At 38.1% G+C, this 20,522-nt stretch overlaps 1 protein-coding gene across 2 annotated transcripts; it reads right to left on the minus strand.

Annotated features, from left to right (window-relative positions):
- Positions 1 to 3,633: 3,633 nt before the first annotated feature.
- LOC135714269 (thiamine transporter 1-like) lies at positions 3,634 to 19,862 on the minus strand. Of its 2 annotated transcripts, XM_065237600.1 has the most exons (3): positions 19,304 to 19,862; positions 3,813 to 4,709; positions 3,634 to 3,755 (listed from the first exon to the last, which is right to left on the minus strand). In XM_065237600.1, exons 1-2 carry the CDS (start codon positions 19,812 to 19,814, stop codon positions 3,814 to 3,816), a joined length of 1,407 nt encoding a protein of 468 aa, XP_065093672.1. In that variant the 5' UTR covers positions 19,815 to 19,862; the 3' UTR covers positions 3,634 to 3,755; position 3,813. The 2 variants fall into 2 exon arrangements, with proteins under 2 accessions (XP_065093672.1, XP_065093671.1); XM_065237599.1 differs by having other exon boundaries at positions 3,634 to 4,709.
- Positions 19,863 to 20,522: the final 660 nt, after the last annotated feature.

Here is a 20,522-nt window from a genome sequence, read left to right on the forward strand (position 1 = left end):
GGGGTTAGTGGATTTTCGTATGTTTCGAGGGGTGAATCGATTAGCTTGGGACCGAAGAGAGTACCAGAGCTGAGCCAAAAAGTTGAGCACGTTTCTTCGGGACCTGCTAGTCTTAGAGTTACCTCTATGCTAATACCCACTTTTCAATTAGGGAATCCAAAAGCTGTCTTTAAACTTTGTACAGTTGCGAAAAAGTCCATTCTCAGAATTCCTTGAGGTTCTTTTCGAAATTTTTAAAACTCTATGAGGTTTTTTGAAATTCTTCTCAGAAGTCCTCTGGAATTATTTTTAGAACTCTGTTTTTACTCAGAACACCTTGGAACTAAAATTCCATTGGAGTTTCAGAAGAATTTCCTCAGTATTATCATAGAGGTAACTCTAAGACCACTGGGTCTCGAAGAAAATCATTATTATTTTTGGCTCACTCAGTACCAGAACAACGGTCCTAAGCAGTCCCAAGCTATTTCACTCACCCCTGCATGTTCTGCATGAATCCACACACCCCTGATGTTATCTGTCAAACTTTCATAGCGAATCAAAACAAACATAGTGTAGTAATAGAATTTTAACTAGAATAGGGTACGTTAATCGTTTGCTTGGGACCAATAGGCTACTAAAATGGTGAGCCAATTTAAAATCGTTAGTTTCGTATTGATTGTTGGTATTATCCAGAGATTATTCTCGGAATGAACTAGAAATTATCGGTACTCTCTTGAAATTTTCCTCAAAATCCCTTTAGAATTTCACTTAAAATTTAATTTTCTCGGTATTCTTTTCGGAATTATGTTGGAACCAAATTTATGTAGGCGCTTACCACGATGGTGGGCAGCGACAGTGGATAGCCGCCACTTACAGCAGACGACACTGGCAGGAAGCAGCACAGCAGATGCACAGGTAGTTCACTCACTTTAATTTCTTTAACAGGACGGACAGCAAACTCACGTTAAGTGGCACTAGAAATTATTCGCAGAGTTTTCTTTTAATACTCCCCAGAAATCCTTTGGAACTGTCCTCAGAATTCAATATCCGTGAGGTTCTTCGCGGATTTTTTTAGAACTCTCCTTAGAAATCTTTTGATATTCTTCTCAGAAGTACACTGGAATTATGCTTAGAACTCTTCATGATTTTTTTTTTCAAAACACCTTGTAACTCAAATTCCTTTAGAGTTTCAGAATGTTTTCCCGGAATGAGCTAGAAATTATCCTTGGAATTAGCTTGAAATTTTGTTTAAAATCCCTTTGGAATTTCACTCAAAATTTGATTTTCTCGGTATTCTTTTCTCTGTATTCTCCATAAATTCTTCCCACAGTTAGCTTGAAATTATCCTCGGAATTCCCTTGAAATTTTCCTCAACATCCCTCTGGAATTTCATTCAAAATTTGATTCTCTCGGTATTCTTTTCGAAATTATGTTGGAACTATCTGCAGGATTCACTAGAAATTATTCGCAGAATTTTCATGAAATCATCCCCAGATTTTTTTTTCTTTTGGAACAGTCCTCAGAATTCAATACCCTTTAGGTTGTTCTCGGAAATCAAGTTTAATTTGTCCGTCCGTGTCTCCAAAACGTTGTAGTTCTTCTACCAGAAATGTTCAATAAAGCTTGCTCCTCCATTCACGAGAAGTGTGCAATTTTTAGATCAGGAATTTTGAATTCAGCTTGCCCTTCCATGCAGCAGAATGTTGCAAATCATACACCAGAAATTTTCAATACAAACTTGCTATCAGAAAATTTCAATTTGCCAGTACGATGCAAATTTCCCACCGTTAATGTTCAATTAAATCTTCTGATTGGTGCCGATTTTCTTCTTCTATTTTCCACCAGACATTTTCAAATAAAGCTTGCCCCTATTTCCATATTTTTTATCATAAATTTTCAGTAAAGCAGCTTCCCTCCAATCATCAGAATGGTGCACAGATTTTCCACCAGAAATTTTAAATTTAGTTTAATTTTAAATAAAGCTTGTGCCTTCATTTTCCAGACTAGTGCAAGTTTTCCACTAGAAATTTCCATACATTTTATTAATAGAACATGCTCCTCCATTCACCAGAACGGTGCACCAAAAATGGTCAGTGAATTTTGTTTCACCATGCACCTTTGTGGTGCAATTTTCAGGCTTTGCCTCTTCATGCAGAATGGTGCAAATTTTCCACCATAAATTTTCAATGAAGCTTGCATTCATCAGAACGATGCAAATTATGCACCAGAAAACATAATAGACCTTGCTTTTACATTCACCACAGTGTTGCGAACTTTCCACCAGAAATGTTCAGTTCAATGTGCACCTACAAATTTTTAGCACGATTCAATTTTAGAACCAGAGTTATTCATTTTGATTAGTCCCTCCATGCACCACCTTGATGATATTGTTACACCAGAAATATTCAATAAAAAGCTTTTTCTTCGATTTACCACCACAAAAGTGAATTTTTTAACCTTAAATTTACCCTTTTCTTTTAACCCTCCATGATCAACCTTGAAAAAAAAAATACACCAGAATTTTTTTGTATTCACCAATGTGGTGCAATTTTTTGACCAAGAAAATTTCATTGAAGTTTGTCTCTTCATGCACCTTTAAGGTGCAATTTTCAGGCACCATCTCAAAGCAATTGACGCAATAAAAGGGTTTCAATTTTACCTTCAAATCAAGTTATCAAGAAATCTAGATATTTTTTATCATAACTTTGTAAATGTGGAAATAAAAATCTTATTTATAAAAGGTGGAGCAATTGCCCCACCTTGCCCCACCCTATGCACGCCAGTGCATTGAAGATGAATCAGGAAAAGTGAAAAAGTGTTCCGCTTCCTATGCCACACGGCAGAATTTTCTGCTCACAACAGTCTTTTTAACGTCCTCCTATCCACCACCAGAGGTTGAATCGATCGCTTAGTTTCTATTAAATAGGCATATAAATGGCGTAATCTCAAATTAACAATGCTTGTGTTTGTTGTTTATTTTGACAATGCACTTGTTTTCAAACTAGAATGTGTTTTACAACACCAACTTTACTAGAACAAAGAAATCTGCATCATTGTTTTTTCTAGAGTTGATGGTTTCAATAATCTAAACGCAATCTTACACCGAGTGGCCATCTTACCCCGTCGTCCCTAGTTCATATCAACCTCCACCAAGGGCAACAAGTCTTTGTTCATCGTTTTCGGCAGCTCATCCTTCATGATTTCGATCTAAGAACTGGAGAGAAAAAGTTATTGGGCTCTGAATACCACTTTGTTGATCTTATGATGACGAGAATTGGATTCGAAAGCGTAATAATGTGTTGCTAATGGAAAACGCAGAATGAAAATTATCTGTAAAGTACTAATTTTAAATGCTATTGAGCAATCCAACATCACACATCAATGCACCGCTGCTACATTATTTTCCCATCACGTGAATAACTCAAGCGTATCCACTGTTGGTGTCTGAAATGTCACCAGGAAAAGATGGCTGGAATATACAAACAAATGACTAATTTTAATATACAAACAAATGATTAATTTTATGCAAAGGCTATGATATTATCACACTCCACAAAAAAATCTATAAATGCATAAAATCTCTAAAATAATTATATTGATAATAATCACAAGTTGTAGTGTCATATTAGAAAAGTAGGATGATCAACTTTTTTATTTAATATCAAGTATCCTTAACTCATGTATAGAATCGACTTGCATGCCTTCTAATGGAATGTTTTGTACATCAAAACATACAAACAAGTAGATCACGGAGCTCACCTTTGAAGATGACCTAACTAAAAATTGGCTTTCTCAATTAGTTACCTAAGGCTTAAATATCTTTTCAATCCTACCTTAAACAGATTCACGATTGGCATTACTGTCCAGTTCTAGCTTCTTTCGAAAACTCAACTTCATCTTGACCACATAGAACAGAATCTTCCACCATTTCTTCAGCTCCACCAGCAGGAAAATGCAAAATATCACTCCCATCCCGATGCACACCCCAGCATAAACCACAAACTGTCCCTTGATGGTCGTGAAATTGACCACAACCACCGTCAGCAGACACTGCAGCACCGATCCGATCATAGCATTGATCCCGAACACCAGCCCAAAGCTGTCCCGGCAGATATTTTTCGCAATTTCCGCACTCAACAGGGTGATCGTGAATGCATGCAAAATGCTGTACAAAATGTGCGCTCCGTACGCCACCCACAAGCTGGCGGTCAACCCCGAAGTCAGCAGAATACCTCCCTGCATGAACGATATCCAGCTAAGCCCCGCCAGCGCATTCGGCACTTGCAGAACCTTAGCCGGAACGAACCCGGCGGAGAATGTGATGACTGCCCCACAGATCGTCAACACCGCTTCCACAGCTCCGTTCCAATAGACAACCGTCGCTCCACCGCTGATCGTACGCCACAGGACCTGCACGTACAGAACCGTCTGGTAGTAGATGCAACTGGCCAGGGCGTACCAAATGCTGAACCGCAGGACGGTGAAATTACTGTACGCGGATTTTACGTGAAACCAGAGCAACTCCAAGGCAGTGAGCTTCCCTACTTCCACACCTTCGCTGGACGACGACGACGACGGTGGTGGAGATGAATCAGTCTTCGTGACGCCGTTTTCCACCGCTGCGGGTGGATCTTTGGTAGAGCTGATACCGGAGACGGCAGATTGGTTGAAATAGATACTTTTCGGTGCGGATGGCAGGAACAGGGCGATGGCGGTTGTGCATGATTGAACTGCAAAGAAAGCGAGCAGAATCTGTGTATGAGAATGGAACATTTTTGCCCTGGGTACGTGACGGTACGTTCATTCATAAATGCGCACGGCAGGTAACTTTGCGCTTCATTCAATTCTAATTGGCTAATCGATAGGGATCAGTCCGATTGGGAGCTTGCTTAATGGATGTTACGAAAACAAAGTTGCGTGTAGGTTAATGAGATGTGGTGATAATTGTGTAGGAAAGTGGTGCTCCGAAGATACTTAAAATACGTCATAGATTCAGTCGGACACATTGTTTCTTCTGTTTGTGCTTTGAAGCCGTTTAAATAGTATTCTGATTTCAACAAAGTAAACACTCAGTAATGTAACCATGAATATGTTGGGATTTGTTTTGGGAGGTTTTGACCTTTTTAAAGATCTTTTTAAAATTTCCGAGACTATTATGACACATTACTTCAAACTTGTTTTTGTAATCAAAGGAACACATCTTAGTGCTTTTACTTGTTATGCCTTGTTGATAGTGACTAAACTCGGCTTTGTCTACCGAGGATGATCTTGAAACAAGCAAAAAATGAAGTGTAGTTTGAAGTGGTTAAGACTAGGATTCTGATACATGGTCATTATCGGTGTTATTGCTTAATTTTGTTGCTATGGAATCCATTTTTGACTAACAAAGGGGCGCGCCTTTGGAGGGTGTTCCAACACTCCGAAGGGTATAAAAAACGGGACCTTACAATTAAAGGGTGTACCGTTTAAAATCCGCACAAACTCAAATTGCTCTAGCTTTTGATCAGTTGGGTAAAATTAATTGAAATTTTGCGTAGACATAGTTTAATGTGTATTGTTTACACTCTTCAAGCGATTTGTACTTGTGGAAAGCGGAGTATACCTTTCGTTACCGCAAGTACCATGAATGGACAGGCGTATTTGGAAGAGTGTCTCCAAAAGCGGCTTCTCCATCTCCTGAAAACTCACGACGGTCCGACGATCTTCTGGCCGGATGTGGCATCATGCCACTACACGAAGGACGTGCTAGAGTGGTATAAGGCGAATGATGTCGATTTCGTGTCGAAAGATCTGATCCCCCCAAACACTCCGGAACTTCGGCCAATAGAAAAATACTGGGCCATTATGAAGGAGCACGTTCTAAAATTACCTAAAGTAGTGAAGAATGTAGAAAAAAGAAGAAAGCAAAAAACTGTTGATTCCGAGGTCGTGCAGAACCTTATGGCTGGGGTTAAGGCCGTGGTTCGCGCAATCGGATATAAAGGCAAAATAAATTAAATTTGTACGGATTTTAAACGGTACACCCTTTAGTACCAATAGCCTGAGAGAATCCAAACTTTACTTTTATCATATTAGGGATTTTTTTTCTCCTTGATTTGTTTTCCGTCGATCTTGTTTTTCGTGCTGACTACCAATGCTACCGACGCCACACCTCCCACACCTGGACCCTACCTATCGACCAATGAATCGCATAATATATGCGAGGGGGGCAACACATTTAAATCTCAAGTTTAGATTCTCAACAAATCTCACACTAGCGAATCAATCTTCGAAAAATCTTCTTTCATTTGTCGCATCTACTTGCATCGCGCATCATCTTTTTGCAGGAAATTATCAGAATCGTCATCAATCTTCTTTCTATCTACTCAGCGTGCGCGCAGCTAGCCGCAGCAAAACACAATCTTTTCTGCATCGTAGATAGAGTCGTCCCCCTCGAATATATGTGGAACTCGATCATCAAAAATCTACCCCATTTCAGTGATTTCAAGTGGTATAGAAGGACATCAATCTGTCAATTTGATTATACCAGCTGTAAAATGAGTTAAAGGATCAAGGGGGTAGTCAATTTTATTAAAATAATTCTAACGTGGTTTATAATAAACTCATCTCTTCGTATTTTCTTAGCAATTTACGTTTTTTGTTTATAATTATATAGCTAGCTTTAATAAATTCATCATCTTGCTTCACACAGCAAAATATTGACGTTTGCATTATTTGTCGATTTTTAATGCGATGACCTGCCACCCAACTATTTACAGCCCAATTTTGATACCAAAACGTATTGGTTTTCCTGTAATTATGGCCAAACAAGTTTGGAACTTCCAAGCGTTCATTTCATCTCATTCTAAATTTACGCAAATTAATTTTTTCAATTTTTTTCTCTGTGCGGCAAATTTTGAATAAAAATGTTTGTACCATCTTTTCTTTGGACATTTTTTTTGTAACCAATTGCATCAATCTTTGATTTCATAAGGTTTTGGTATGAGAAAAAATACCACTGTGCAAATTTGGAGTTAAGTACATACATTTTTAAGTCCAGAGAGCAGCAGCAATATCTTCGAATTGTTTGCATTACATTGCATTCAATTAACATAACATCCGTAATCAATCCAATACAGTTCAACCAGGTCGAAGAGATGTAGAAATATTGCTTCTGTTTAACAAAGCTCTTGATTGACTTCTGATCGACTTGAAAACACAAGTGAAAATATCCTTTGAAAAGCCCCCTGTAGAGCTAGTCGAAAAAAGAATGGCCGCATTATCAAATGAGCTGTAAACAGCAAACTCTGTCAACCATTTAAACAGCGGAGGAACAAAAGAGACGATAAATTCTCTGGGCCTCACCTCTTTACACTCATTGCGCATTATCTTGACAATTGACAATTCGCCTTTTCGTTCACTCTGTAACTCTTTACTCCTATGGTAAAATCCGTAAAATCCCATAAGCAAACATCAGTCTGACCGTGAAACATGGTGAACATTTCCTTACCCTTTCACTTCTATGAAAATCCCATAAGATACTGTCAATCTTTCTGTGAAAAGACGGTGGCTTGCTGGTACTAAAGGCTCTTTAGCTGGTACCATGGTGGAATGAAGAGATAAGACAAAGTCCGCTAGATTGTCAGTTGCTTAAGAGATTTTACCATAGGGGTAAAGAGTAGCAGAGTCGCCGTCAACATCAATGCTTACTGAGCATGCAACCATGTATCTGCTTTTCTTTCATAAGGGCCAATGCCGCAAATGTAAACAATTACTTTTTCGGAGAATTTCTCGAGAATGAAAACTCACTCAAATAAACCACCACGATGATTGTGTAGAGCGAGAGTGTGACATGTGCATCCCACATGTCATTTCCCATGCTTTTCCATTATGCACTTCCAGCAGACCACACTAGTGGGAACATGCTGAGAAGGATAATTCTACCCGGCATTGAACCTTCAGTTCAATGCCTGTAAAATATCTGTCAGCGTTTATGGCGACAAACAGAAGTGTCGCATTACTAATTTATTGAACCATGCTGTTACCGAGTGTACAGCGATGGATTTCTATCTTTCCTTTTCCCGCATGGACAACGATCGCTGATTGGTGATCGTGTACATAGCATTTTTCATATCGGTGCTTCAAGTGTCTCCAGCTAGGAGTTTGTAATAAATTCGAGAAGACAATAAATTGATTCCCGCTTTAACCAGCAAAGAAAACGTATTGCTTCGTACGACCGTGAAATATCACAGTCAAGAAGTTAAAGTTCAGTACGGACTTTACAAGAGTCCTCCTATCCGATAGAAATGGTGGCTTACATTGATTGACTTTGAACTACGAGAAATTTACGAAAGAAGCCATGGTTTACGATTTCGACATTGGTCCTTATGAACGCTGAGTGTCGATATCACGAAAATTTTGTTTTGACAGATCGATGTCCAACTATGCCAGTTATACCACTGAAGTAACACAAAAAAGGGGTCAACTTTTAGTCATCTATTTTGCATGAAGTTCCACATTTGTTATGTGCATCAATTCATGAATCGGGTGAACTCAAATTTGAGTTGATCTGATTGGCCGTGCCGAATGCTGTCAACTTCCATTCCCTTCGGTGAAGAATGATTTCCCCGCAATTAGGTTCTGCAGCGTGACGTCACAAATGAACTCAGTGTTAATCGGCTGAACCTTTTTGACAGTTCAGTGGTACTGTTTACGAGCACTTAGTCGTTTTTTCGAAAAAAAAAATATTCTAAAATTTCCGAATTTTAACTTGAAAATTGTCGAGGAACAGCGCGTTGAAAGGATGTTGCTCGTGGACATTGCAGAAGTGTGGTTTACATCTCACTGCAGTCTGAAAAATTATCGAGAAAATCCACCCAAGAAAAAATCGACTAAGTCCACGTAAACAGTACCACTAAACTGTCATCAGATTGAGGTTAACCCCGACGGTGCAAAACCTAATTGACCACTTTGTCAAGCAGTTTTTGCGTGAATTTCTACCAGCGATTTCACAAAACTGGACCAACTAATTTCTATTTTTTTGTGAAACGCACAAATGTTGGCTACTTTTCTCGAGGTTCTAGAAGAAAAAATCTTAAAATAATGTTTCATTTCAAAGTTCGAGTGGTAGTAAACGTCATTTTATCTGCTCGAATGAAGTGGTTAATTGAAATCGAAAGAAGTGCATTTCCAGTTTGCAAATACTTTCAATGGTTCAACGTTCAACGGTTAAAGTTTCCATTCAATATTTCATCGAACAATCGCTGATGCAATGCTTAGGAGATGTTGATGCATCCGATTTTCGCAAAGATACTGAACACGCAATGGCTAAAACCCTCTATAATAATGAAAAAATGATAGGAATGGCCCGATAGGAATATGGATGAGTTTGTAATCACTGCCTGAGTTCTGAGTTCATTAAAATATATACCTATATACAAGATCGTCTATTTTTAATCCAATCCGAAGCCAGCACAAGGGTTCATGGTTTCACAACGTGCCGGCACTTCTTCACACACGTGACATAATATAGTTCATACGAACCGTGCAAATATTCAGAACAAAACAATCTCACATGCGTTTCCTGTAAGACGATTCAGTGACAACCCTATCGTAAACAATAGACTTTACTAGCAGATGCGAAGCATCTTCCTTATCAGCTGAAAGTCCTGTGTTTTTGTTTTCCATTTCATAATGATAAGAAAGCCAACCGAATAAACCGATTCAGGTCACCTCGCGGGCAACATGTGAAAAGCAACAATGACTTTAAACGTCGATTGCTCACGAGTCACAACACACCCAGACAAACTAGCTACACCATCTGATAGAGCTGATGTCGGTTTGCCTGAATGAGTCCTTATCCACGAGAAACCTAAATGTCTTCCCAATTCAACGCCAGAAGTTCGATCTAATAACAAACTGAATAAGTGTAATTTGTACATACATTGACACTTTAATTCGGCTGTTTTCAATTGATTTAATAACATGCTTTATTTATTAGACGTCTAATAAATGTTCTCCAGCTCCTTTATTAGAATTCATTGCATTACTTTACAATATTGTTGAATAAAGGTGAATACAGTCTGCATAATAGCTCTTATACCACTACGCGTCCATGTTGAAATCACATGATTTGTAAATGCTTTATAAACGACGTATTAGATTCATTATTCGACAACACTGATTCAGTCTTACAACAAGGCGAAATCAGTAGAGTAGTGATTACCGTTTCCGCTTTCCAATTAGAAGGTCATGAGTTCAATCCCAAGGGTTTTTTTTTTGTGTTGAGCATAATTAATTTAAATAGTAATCATCGATCACATGACTCACGATAATGAATGCATTGATCTGGTTTAAAATATAACCGAGCATCCTTTCTTTCGACTTGGAGATGTGAAGAGGCAACATTGTTCTTATTTAAAAAAACGATGAATGAATTAATTATTCCCACAGGGCCTTGAAGGAGCTAGAGTTGCGATCGGGAGTGCTGATAGGTATTTACTTTCAAGCGAGCTTTTATTGATTATTGAGTTTCCCATATGATGAATTCTATCTAGGATAGCTCAGACGACAAGGCAAGCGGCTGGGGATCGGAAGGTACATGGTTCGAATCCCATACCATACAACGACATGTATAAGTATTTAATAAATTTTCTAATATCTGTGTGGTGCGAGCCACGTCAGAAATAATGAAATACAATACACTTAAGAAAAACACACCACACCCTGTCCCCGTTCATCTTATTTTCGGGTTAATTTTCCCACAGTTGAATAATCGTTTAGTAAATGCATAATAATGTCTAATTAAACGTTACTTCACATGAGAATCAAGCGTATACAGAGCATCACTGTTTTAAGGAAGCTGAATAATCAAAAATTTTATCGTATAAACTCTGTTTCAACTCATATAAGTCGAATAAAAGCTTCTCGACATACCTTATACAACACCAGTAGTTCAATGTTGTGGTTGAATAAATTCTCCAGATTTGTGTGAACAAAGCCTGAACAGAAGTTATTATTAAAAATAGTACAAGTACTATTAAGCATGCAGCTGAATAAAATGGCCAAGAAGTCGTTTCTTCAATAGACGATTGTTTGTTGGGCATTGCTTACATTTGGCACATAGGCCCTTTTCAAATGTTACTCTAGTCTTATTTCAAACTCTACATGAGAGCCTTCTAGTCGATGAACGAGAATTCTTGATTACTGCTTGTTATTATTGAAAATAATTGATATTTCTTTTCTCCCATACTCCCTGAATTTCAACGATGCCTACACACTTAGAAAATAATACCGAACTCGGTTTAATTTTCTACCGAACCTCTTCGGTTACCAACGAGAAACCGTATAAATGGTTTAAAAACATTTTTTTCAGGCGTATTTATCGAATCAGACCCGAATTTCGGTAAAATAGTATAAATTTGACAGATAGAAATGAAGGCTGAACCGAAAAGTACGGTAAAGTATCGACATTTACGAATTCGGTACGTGAAAACCGAGAAACTCGGTAAACTGAACTGAATATTTGCTAAAACGTGTTAATCGTCAAACGCTTAAACGTCAAACGTTCCACTTGCGCTCAACTTCGTGACGGTTCTCTAAGCTGAGTCTTTTTTTTTTTCTCGCGTGTGCTCGTTGGACGTGTGCAACAATTCAGTGAAAATAGAAAAAGTTCTGCACGTTTGATTGAAATCTTTTGTAAGTATTTGATTCAAGTATATTATTGGAAGAGGTAATAAAAATAATAAATATTAGCATCTGTCGCATTATATAACTGGTTTTATTTTCATGAAACTTCGAAGCAACGTATCCCTCATCAAAATTTAAAGCAGGATTTGAAGTGAAAATCGAGCGCTGCCCAAAAAAACCGAATTCCGTAATTACAACAGGTGGGTCGGTTTGTTTGACAGCGTTCGGTAATTTTTGAGTAAACCGATGTTCGGTTATTTCTGCTTAAGTTTATCAACCAAGATTTTCGGTAACTTTGACACATTGTGGGTAAAACAAGAACTAACGACAGCTCGGTTATTCCTCTTTGAACCGAACAGACTACCGAGCGTTCAGCAGCTAAAAAACGGTTGAAATAAAACCGAGTTCGATATTATTTTCTAAGTGTGTACCAAGGAAACAGTGCCATCTCTGGGATTATTCTTTACGGGCATCACTTAAATACAGTGTTATAAAAAAATGAACTTTTCAAGTGAACTACTGTAGGTTGTTAGTTTATTCGATTACACCATGAAATCACATTTTAAATTGTTCGAACACCCACACAATTTAAAGTTATTGTTAGAAGACCGATTTAAGGTAAGTGACCGCATGAGTGCAATTAAGGATTGCAACAGTTTTTCCTGAAATCATTGATTATTTACAACTAGACCTAAAGCATGGCCGGTCTAAAATATTTAAATATGAGAAGTTTGTTCTTTAGGAAAAGTTTGGATTTCCTGTTTATAAGAGAATACAAACATTTTATTAGACCTGTGCACCACCGTGCCACGCCACCGCCGCCTCCAACGATGAAAATGAGCCGCTGTGCCGCCGCAGTAAAATCTTTCACGCCGCCAAATAAATTTATGTCACGCCGATGAAAAATCCGTAGCACCATTTCGGTAAAATGCATCTTGAACGCGTTGAAATTAGAACTTGTGTGTGGTTCAGCGATTGTCATTTAGTTTTTTGACGTTTGTTCGCACTTTCTCGATCTATCACACAGGAATGAATCATTCGGATCGGATTTGCATAAAGGTGAATAAGTGACTATTATTAACAACACGTTGATACCAATTTGACCGTTTCTTTTTTGAACCTCTTATAGATCAAAGTTGTGCGGAATTCTACGCATATCCGAAATACATCATTTGTGACAACTGTCAAACTTTCCGTTTCCGTTCCGCTTCCGCCCACATTGCGCTTGGGCCTTAACAATATTTTCGCTGATCTCGGTAATCTAATTTGCTGAGGTTTCGTTTCATCAATGGATGTTTACCAAGATTAGGTATTTCAGCTGTCATCCATCATTACATTTCATAGCGAACAAAAAAATATATGTGGATTCGGGACCGTAGAAACTGAAATCATCCATTTCAAGAAATACTCCAACAGAAAGATTACACTTTTTATTCCGTAAGTATAATTGATATACACATCTACTCCGGATACATTTCTATTTATCATTCTCAGCTGGAAGCGGAATTATACATAGCAAAGATTCAATACTGAACTATTGGAGTGTTGGAAATCGGTGACCTGTTTGTACGCGTTCGAGTGAAAACATGTTTTTGAGTCAGCCTATTTTAATGAAATAAAATTTGCTTCTTGATGGAAGTTAAATATGGTTGTTTCATATTTTTTCAAGTTAATGAAATTTAGCTAAAACCTCGGTTATATTAATTTTGATTGTTTACCGTTTAAGCCGAGAATTCAGTTTGATCATGCCGAGATTTTCAGCAAAACCAGAGCCCCTTCACTCTTTGGAATTTATAGAGACAGATAACAGCGCCAAACGGTTTGTGACGAGACAACGTTGAAGTACAGCGTTGGAAGAAAACACGCACACCAACATCACGAACATGTACGAACCCACACAACTGAGCGGACGTTACAGCGCAAATCAAAACACGAAGCGGTGTCATCACTAATCGTCATCATTCAGCTTCGGTTACTTCCGTTTGCGTTTGCTTTCACCGGCGTTGACAAATACTTCCTACGTTATAAAATAGGAAAGTAATAATTATTCCAACGTTATTTTTGAATAGAATGCGTGCTGCGTTGGCCAAAGAAGACGGCATATTTTGTTACGTTTAGCAATGATTTCGATACGTTTCATTTCCAGTGGCTACTCCCCTTTGGAATAATTCTTGAGAGAGAGTGAATGTTTTTCATATATTTACTTCTATGCTGATTAAGATTATTTTGGCACCAGCTCCGCAAATCATCAATTACTATTAGATATTTGCATCTTACTGATAGCGGTATATTGGAAACTCTTTCGCTCGAAAGCAAAACATATTACATACAAGCACATCATGATGCGCGCTTGGATGTGTGTATTTGTTTTCTCAAGTGTTGCTGTTGCGTATAAAGTGGTAATGATTGAAAATCTAAGCAATCACAAACAAGTAAGAATCTTGCTATCGCAATATAATGATGATGACTTCGAGGATGATATCGTCTTTCCTCGTCTGATCATCAACGTCCGCGTTGACATCTGTCATCCTGACACCTGTCAGTTATTGAGCCCTGGTGATAAAGTTGTCAGTTTCAATGTGCACTCAACATATGGCACTGCGATCACATAAGGGTGACTTGTATGAGGAATTGATTAGTGGGATATCTTGTTAATAAGATATCTTTGGCAAAACGGACCAGCTGTCATTTTTAAGGCCAGCGCACAATAGATACGTTTCAGGTTTTTTGACAGTTAGCCCATGCATTAACTGTCAAAAAACCCGAAAACGTATCTATTGTGCGCCGGCCTTTACTCTAAACCGAGATTATCAGTAATCTTTTATTTGCCGAGATCAGCAATAAACTACCGAGATTCGGCAAAAAATCTAAGTGTGCAGGTCACTCAATATGATCAAAACTGATTGTTGTTTTAGTCTGTCTACTAGTACACTTCTAACCTGTGTACAATTTTTTTAAATTTTCCCCATATATGAGTGACCTACGTTTTAGCGAGTTTGAGCAATCTGAACTCAAATTTGTGTAGCAATTTTTGTCCATGTGCGATTGGTTTGGAAAGTATTTTTTTCTAAATCATTAAAAATAAACTCACGGTGACAGCCACGCCGCCGGCAGAAAATATCACGCCGCCGCCGAAAATATTCTGATCGGCGCACAGGTCTACATTGTATATGGTTGGCTTGCATGCCCTCAATATGATCTTTAAAAGTTATTTTTTGGTGAAGTACTAGTCTAAGATATTTCCCTTGGTTTGACCAAGAAATTGGAACTCCGTTCATAGTGACTGTGTGTCTACTACTAGGATTGAAAAGGGAAGCTCAAAACTTATAGTGTTATATTATAAGTTGAGTTTTGGAAGCGTTTTGAGAAATCTCCCATTTTTGTAAATAATAAGAGGAAATATCTAAACTTTTCTGCAGTCTGCTACAAATAACACGAAGACTTCTTACTATAGCAGAAATTCCTGTGTCATCAGCGAACAAAGAATTGTGTCAACCCTGAGACAAATCAGGGAGGTCCGAAGGGAAAATGAAATACAATATAGGCCCGAGAATGCTGCCCTGAAGAACTCCAGTTCAGGTGGTGGATCAGATTTGGAATTTGGATTATTTACCTGTAGAGTTCTGTTAGTTAAATAATTTTGAACTAATTTCATAATATAGAGTGGAAAATTAAACTTTTTCAATGTAGCAATCAAACCTTCATGCCAAACGCTATCTATTGCTTTTTCTATGTCTAGAAGCGCAACTCCAGTTGAGCTGCCTTCAGATTTGTTCGAACGAATTAAATTGGTAACTCTTAAGAGTTGATGAGTAGTTGAATGCCCATGGCGAAATCCAAACTGCTCATCTGCAAAAATTGAGTTCGCATTGATGTGAAGCATCATTCTATTCAAAATCATCTTTTCAAAAAGTTTCCTTATTGATGAAAGCAAACTTATTTGGACGGTAGCTAGAAGCTTCAGCTGAATTTTTATCCGTTTTCAAAATTGGAACAAATTTTACATATTTCCATTTATCAGGAAAGTATGCTAAATGGAAACATTTGTTAAATAATTTTACCAAGAAATACAAGGTACTCTCTGGGAATTTTTTTATAAGGAATATAGAAAATTCCATCATCACCTGGAGCTTTCGTATTATGAAACTTTTTAGTTATAGACCTTACTTCGTCCAAATCAGTCCCCTAGGAATCATCAAAAATATTTTCCCGAGAGAAAATATTCAGATAATCCCGAGCAACCTGATTCTCAATAGGACTAGTAAGACCCAAACTGAAATTATGGCAAGTTTCTGAGCTTTTTCCAAATTTGTGATCAAAATTTCACCACCTTATTTAAGCGCTGGAATAGGCTTTTGAGGTTTTTTCAAAATTTTTGTGAGTTTCCAAATGGGTTCGGAGCTCGGGTCTAATTTAGAAACATTATTTTCAAAAGTTTTGTTCCTCAGGGCAGAGAATCGCTTTTTAATTTGTTTTTGCAAATCCCGCCAGGTAACTTTCATGGCAGGATCACGTGTTCTTTGATATTGTCTCCTACGGACATTTTAAGACGGATCAAGAGCTGAAGATTGTCGTCTATTATAATTGAATCGAATTTAACCTCGCATTTTGGAACTGAGGCAGCTCTTGCTTCAACTATAGAAGTAGTCAGAGATTCAAGAGCACAATTAATTTCATCTTTGGTTTGCAAAGGAATGTTTGGATCGAAGTTATATTCCATAAATGTTCGATATTGCTCCCAATCAGCTCTATGGTAATTGAAAGTAGAGCTGTTGGGATTAGAAATTATTTCTTGGGATATTTCAAAAGTTACTGGAAGGTGATCAGAACCGAAGTCCAATTGGCTACAAAGTTGACATGAATCAGTTTTGACCAAGTCAATAGTTGAGGGATTTCTTGCTGAAAAAAAGCATGTTGGGCTGTTTGGACATTGAATAGTGTAATAACCTGCAAACAAAATCATCAAACAGAATATTACCATTGGAATTGCTTTGAGCATTATTCCATGAGCGGTGTTTTGCATTAAAATCACCAATAATGAAAAATTTAGACCTATGACGAGCCCTTGAGAAAATTCTTTTGCTGGCCTACGCATTGGAATGGCAAAAAGGCAGCTATAAACGTAAGTTGTTTAAATTTTGTTTCGACAGAAACTCCCTAAGTTTCAAAAACTTTGGTTTCTAATGAAGAAAGAATTTGATGCTTGATACGTCTTTGAACAATGATGGCAACGCCACCACAGGGTCCATCAAGACGATCATTTCTATAAATGAAATAATTTGCGTCCTTCTTAACCTTATGGTCAGGTTTAAGGAACGTTTCAGTTATAACGGCAATATGCACGTTATGAACTCTCAAAAAGATAAATAGCTCGTCTTCATTATCTTAAAGAGATCGATCATTCCCATTCAAAATATTTGATGATTTAAAATCTATTACTGATTTTCAAAGTCATGACTATGTTACTAGCATATTTTACTCCAGCATTAAACATGAAGTTAGTTTTCAGCATATCAGTAATCATATCGATTATTGATTTCTGTAAAAAATCCAGTAATGCTTCCTAAGTCAAAATCATCACAATATCCATTAGAATTATGTTGGCTAGAATTTTAATTTCAGTTTCTACTACCTCCATTAGCATAGCATAGGTAGCTCCATTTACTAGCTGAACATTTTTAACAGAAGGTATAGATGAAGAATCGCTTAGAACGAGATTGTGGGATCACTTTGCGAACTCTAGAACACTAAGTTGACAGCACGCTATAAGCTAATATGCGATGAGCAATATGCTTAAAATGCGGGGAAGAAGAAGACCACAATTTGAACATTTAAAATCCTGAGGATTTTCCTTCACAAAACAGGCATCCTTTGCGTGAGAGAAACCACCGTAATTCATACATTTAGCTGACATGTAGACATTTTTTTGTTCCGTGACACCATCGCTGGCACTTACGGCACTTTGGAAATTTTCTGAAGTGTTCTCACTTCACTTGGACATGGCGCATAAGGCTAGCCTTTTCTAAAGCCTTAAGGTTGCTTAGTTCACTAGACTTGAAGTGAACATAATAAAAATCATTAGACGCAACGGGATGCGCGAATCGCCTGGACGGGATTTCATATTCATTTTGATTGCTTGGACTAGATCAACTCCAAGTAATTTTGTCATTTCATCTTTGATTTGATCCAGGGATTCACCACTGGGCAGATCTTTCAAGCCAACCTTGAGCAGACGTTCAGGTTTGATGTCGTAAGTTAAAAAAATGTGTGGGTTTGATTGTGAAGTGAAAACTTGAATTTAACGAAGTTCAAAAGTTTCGTGGGAAGAGCATCGAAATCGGAAGTGGTTACCACAATAGGGGGGACCTTTTCCTTCTTGGCATTAAGCCGGGAAATTTTGTTAGATTTTTTCCTGGATGATGGATCATTCTCATCATCCGTGATCATGTCAAATTTATTGCGCAAATTAATGTCATCAATGGCGTCAGTAAACGTTTATCCAAATCGGCTTCCAAGCAGATTACTATAAGAATTCGAAATATTGCCTCGGGTAGGGTCCAAACAAGAATCGAAGAGGAAGAAGAGTCATACCAGGTACAATATGTGCAGGTAATATTTAGCACTGATTGCTGATTTAAACTTGTTGTAGCTTTAGCAGTAAGACTTCACAATGGGGACTGCTATTAAATATAATTTTTCTATTACTTCAAATTAGAGTCCTATAAGAGAGAGAAACGCAAATAATAATTTACAGAAAATATGTGAACGATGATTCTTAATAAGTATGAGTGCAAGACACTGAAGAAGTCTGCACATTGTTGATGAAATACACGTATCTGTCAAGGATATGCAAATAAGGTAGTGGAATTAAGTGGAAATTACTAATCCTTCTTTCTCTCTCTCTTTATACAGGTATTCTACTAAGAAACCCACATTCATCAGGATGATTCTTAATTTATTTTCATATGTTATCCTTACAATATATTAAGCCATAGTGCTTTTCCTATCCAAGATGGTTTTATTTTATTAAAATATTGTCATATTATTTTTGGGGTGATATAAATGCTACAATCTAATTAGAACTGTTTTATACCCACTGACAGGTCTTCAACTCGATAGGTTGCGCTTATGTGACAGACATGTGACACAATACTTAAACGATTCCAAATCGGATCCTGACTAACCTCTCAAAATTTGAACCCATTTGGTGAGAAACTGAGATGGCACAAACCATTTGAAGTTTGTATGGGAATTACTATGGTAAAACCAAGATTTTTGTTCATGTCTATCTAATAATTCACCATATCAATTTGCTTCAAAAACTTTCAACTACACTTGTAGGTCAAAGTTTTACCGAACGTTCAGCTGTTCTGATTTCGGTAAAATTTACCGAACACGAAAATTGAATCTAAGTGTGTACGTCGAAAAAAGCTGGGTTTTATTGTTTCAAATAAGTATCCACGTAAATTGCACCTTAAACCACAGTAATAGTTAAATGAGCCCAGCTATTTCCATAACCAGTTCTCTTCGATTTCACGATTCACCGGTAAACGCCGTCGACGTAAACATTGTTTAGAACGGTACCCAATTCGATTTGCATGTGTTATTTGCAAAAATTATCCACACCCCAGCTCAAATCAACCGTTCTCACGCTCACCTGCCAACGAAACGTAGTTCAAGTCCAGATAATCCACCAGCCCATAAAATAGAAGGACCTGTGATCCAACGGCCGCCACAAACTTGCCAACCTGCGACGAAGACTTCGTGTAGGATGTTATCCTCTGATAGCAGCTTCTATCCACTCGCGCATAAATGTAGGACCAAAAGGCCACATCTGCCGCTTTATAGGTCCCATAGAACACTTCAGCCAGCTGCAGCCATGTTAAGGCTTTTGTCCAAATGAACAACACATAGTACACGATCCCGGCCAATGCGGACAGGATAATCAACGGTTTGTACCGAAAATAGTCCGTTACCAGGAACGTTATCACAAGCTGAACACCGTACGAGTACGTTCCCACCGGAAACACTTCCTGATTGATCTGCTCGGCCGAAACATTGTGCCACGGGCCGTTCAAAAATTGCACCACAAACGGATCGCTCGGCCGAAAGTCTTTAAGGAAACCGAACAGACTCAACACCAGCGCAATCGAACGCCACTTTTCCATTATCTAAGAACTACGGAACAACTTGGAAGATCACCGACCACGGACGGATGCGATGGGACACAGACTGCTACTGCTGTCGAAGCTACCGATGTCGAAACAGCAACATCTTTCCGAACATTAATGCAAACCTAGTCATTATATATGGAGAGGGCGATTAGATGCAGCAATGCGCTGACGGTGTGAAATATTTATTATACAATAAATATATTTAACCGGAGTTCTATCGAGTGGGTAATACGAGAAGGCACGCGCCGATCGATCACGATCGCGTACCCGAGCTAGCAGTACTGCAGTAGTCTAGGTCTGGAACGGTAGGAGATTGACGCCAAACTGGAACTGGTTCTTCGATGGGAAACCGGTGCGGGTGGATTTGGTTTGAATTGTATTAACGGTTCGATAATAGATCAAGGCTCCACCCGCGTCATCAGGTTCGGGATGTCGGTTCAAAGTGATATCGTATGTAAATTAACTGGCACATTTAATGAACCAATTGGATCACGGAGTTCCCTTACTGTAGTCCAGTCGCTTACTCTACAATGTATGCATGTTTTTGTTTGTTTTGTGTTCACTAGGTAGGCTTTTAATAATCCTTATCTATGAGAGAGCAGCGGGTTGGGAACCAAAACAAGCCTGGCAGAAATTGAAAAATTTTAAATTTTCTGGAATTAAGAACATATTACAGACTTACATGAATGTTCAGTGAACATC

The sequence above is a fragment of the Ochlerotatus camptorhynchus genome, unplaced genomic scaffold (genome assembly GCF_037179485.1).
Source record: "Ochlerotatus camptorhynchus isolate MF236.1 unplaced genomic scaffold, CSIRO-AGI_Acam_v1.1 ptg000633l, whole genome shotgun sequence".
Taxonomy (NCBI): domain Eukaryota; kingdom Metazoa; phylum Arthropoda; class Insecta; order Diptera; family Culicidae; genus Ochlerotatus; species Ochlerotatus camptorhynchus.

Excerpts from the sequence above, each read along its gene's own strand:
- LOC135714269 (XM_065237600.1), bottom strand. The coding sequence starts at position 19,814 with ATGGAAAAGTGGCGTTCGATTGCGCTGGTGTTGAGTCTGTTCGGTTTC. Across the intron at positions 4,710-19,303 it reads GAACTACGTTTCGTTGGCAG|TTCAATCATGCACAACCGCC; the intron begins GTGAGCGTGAGA and ends CTTTCTTTGCAG.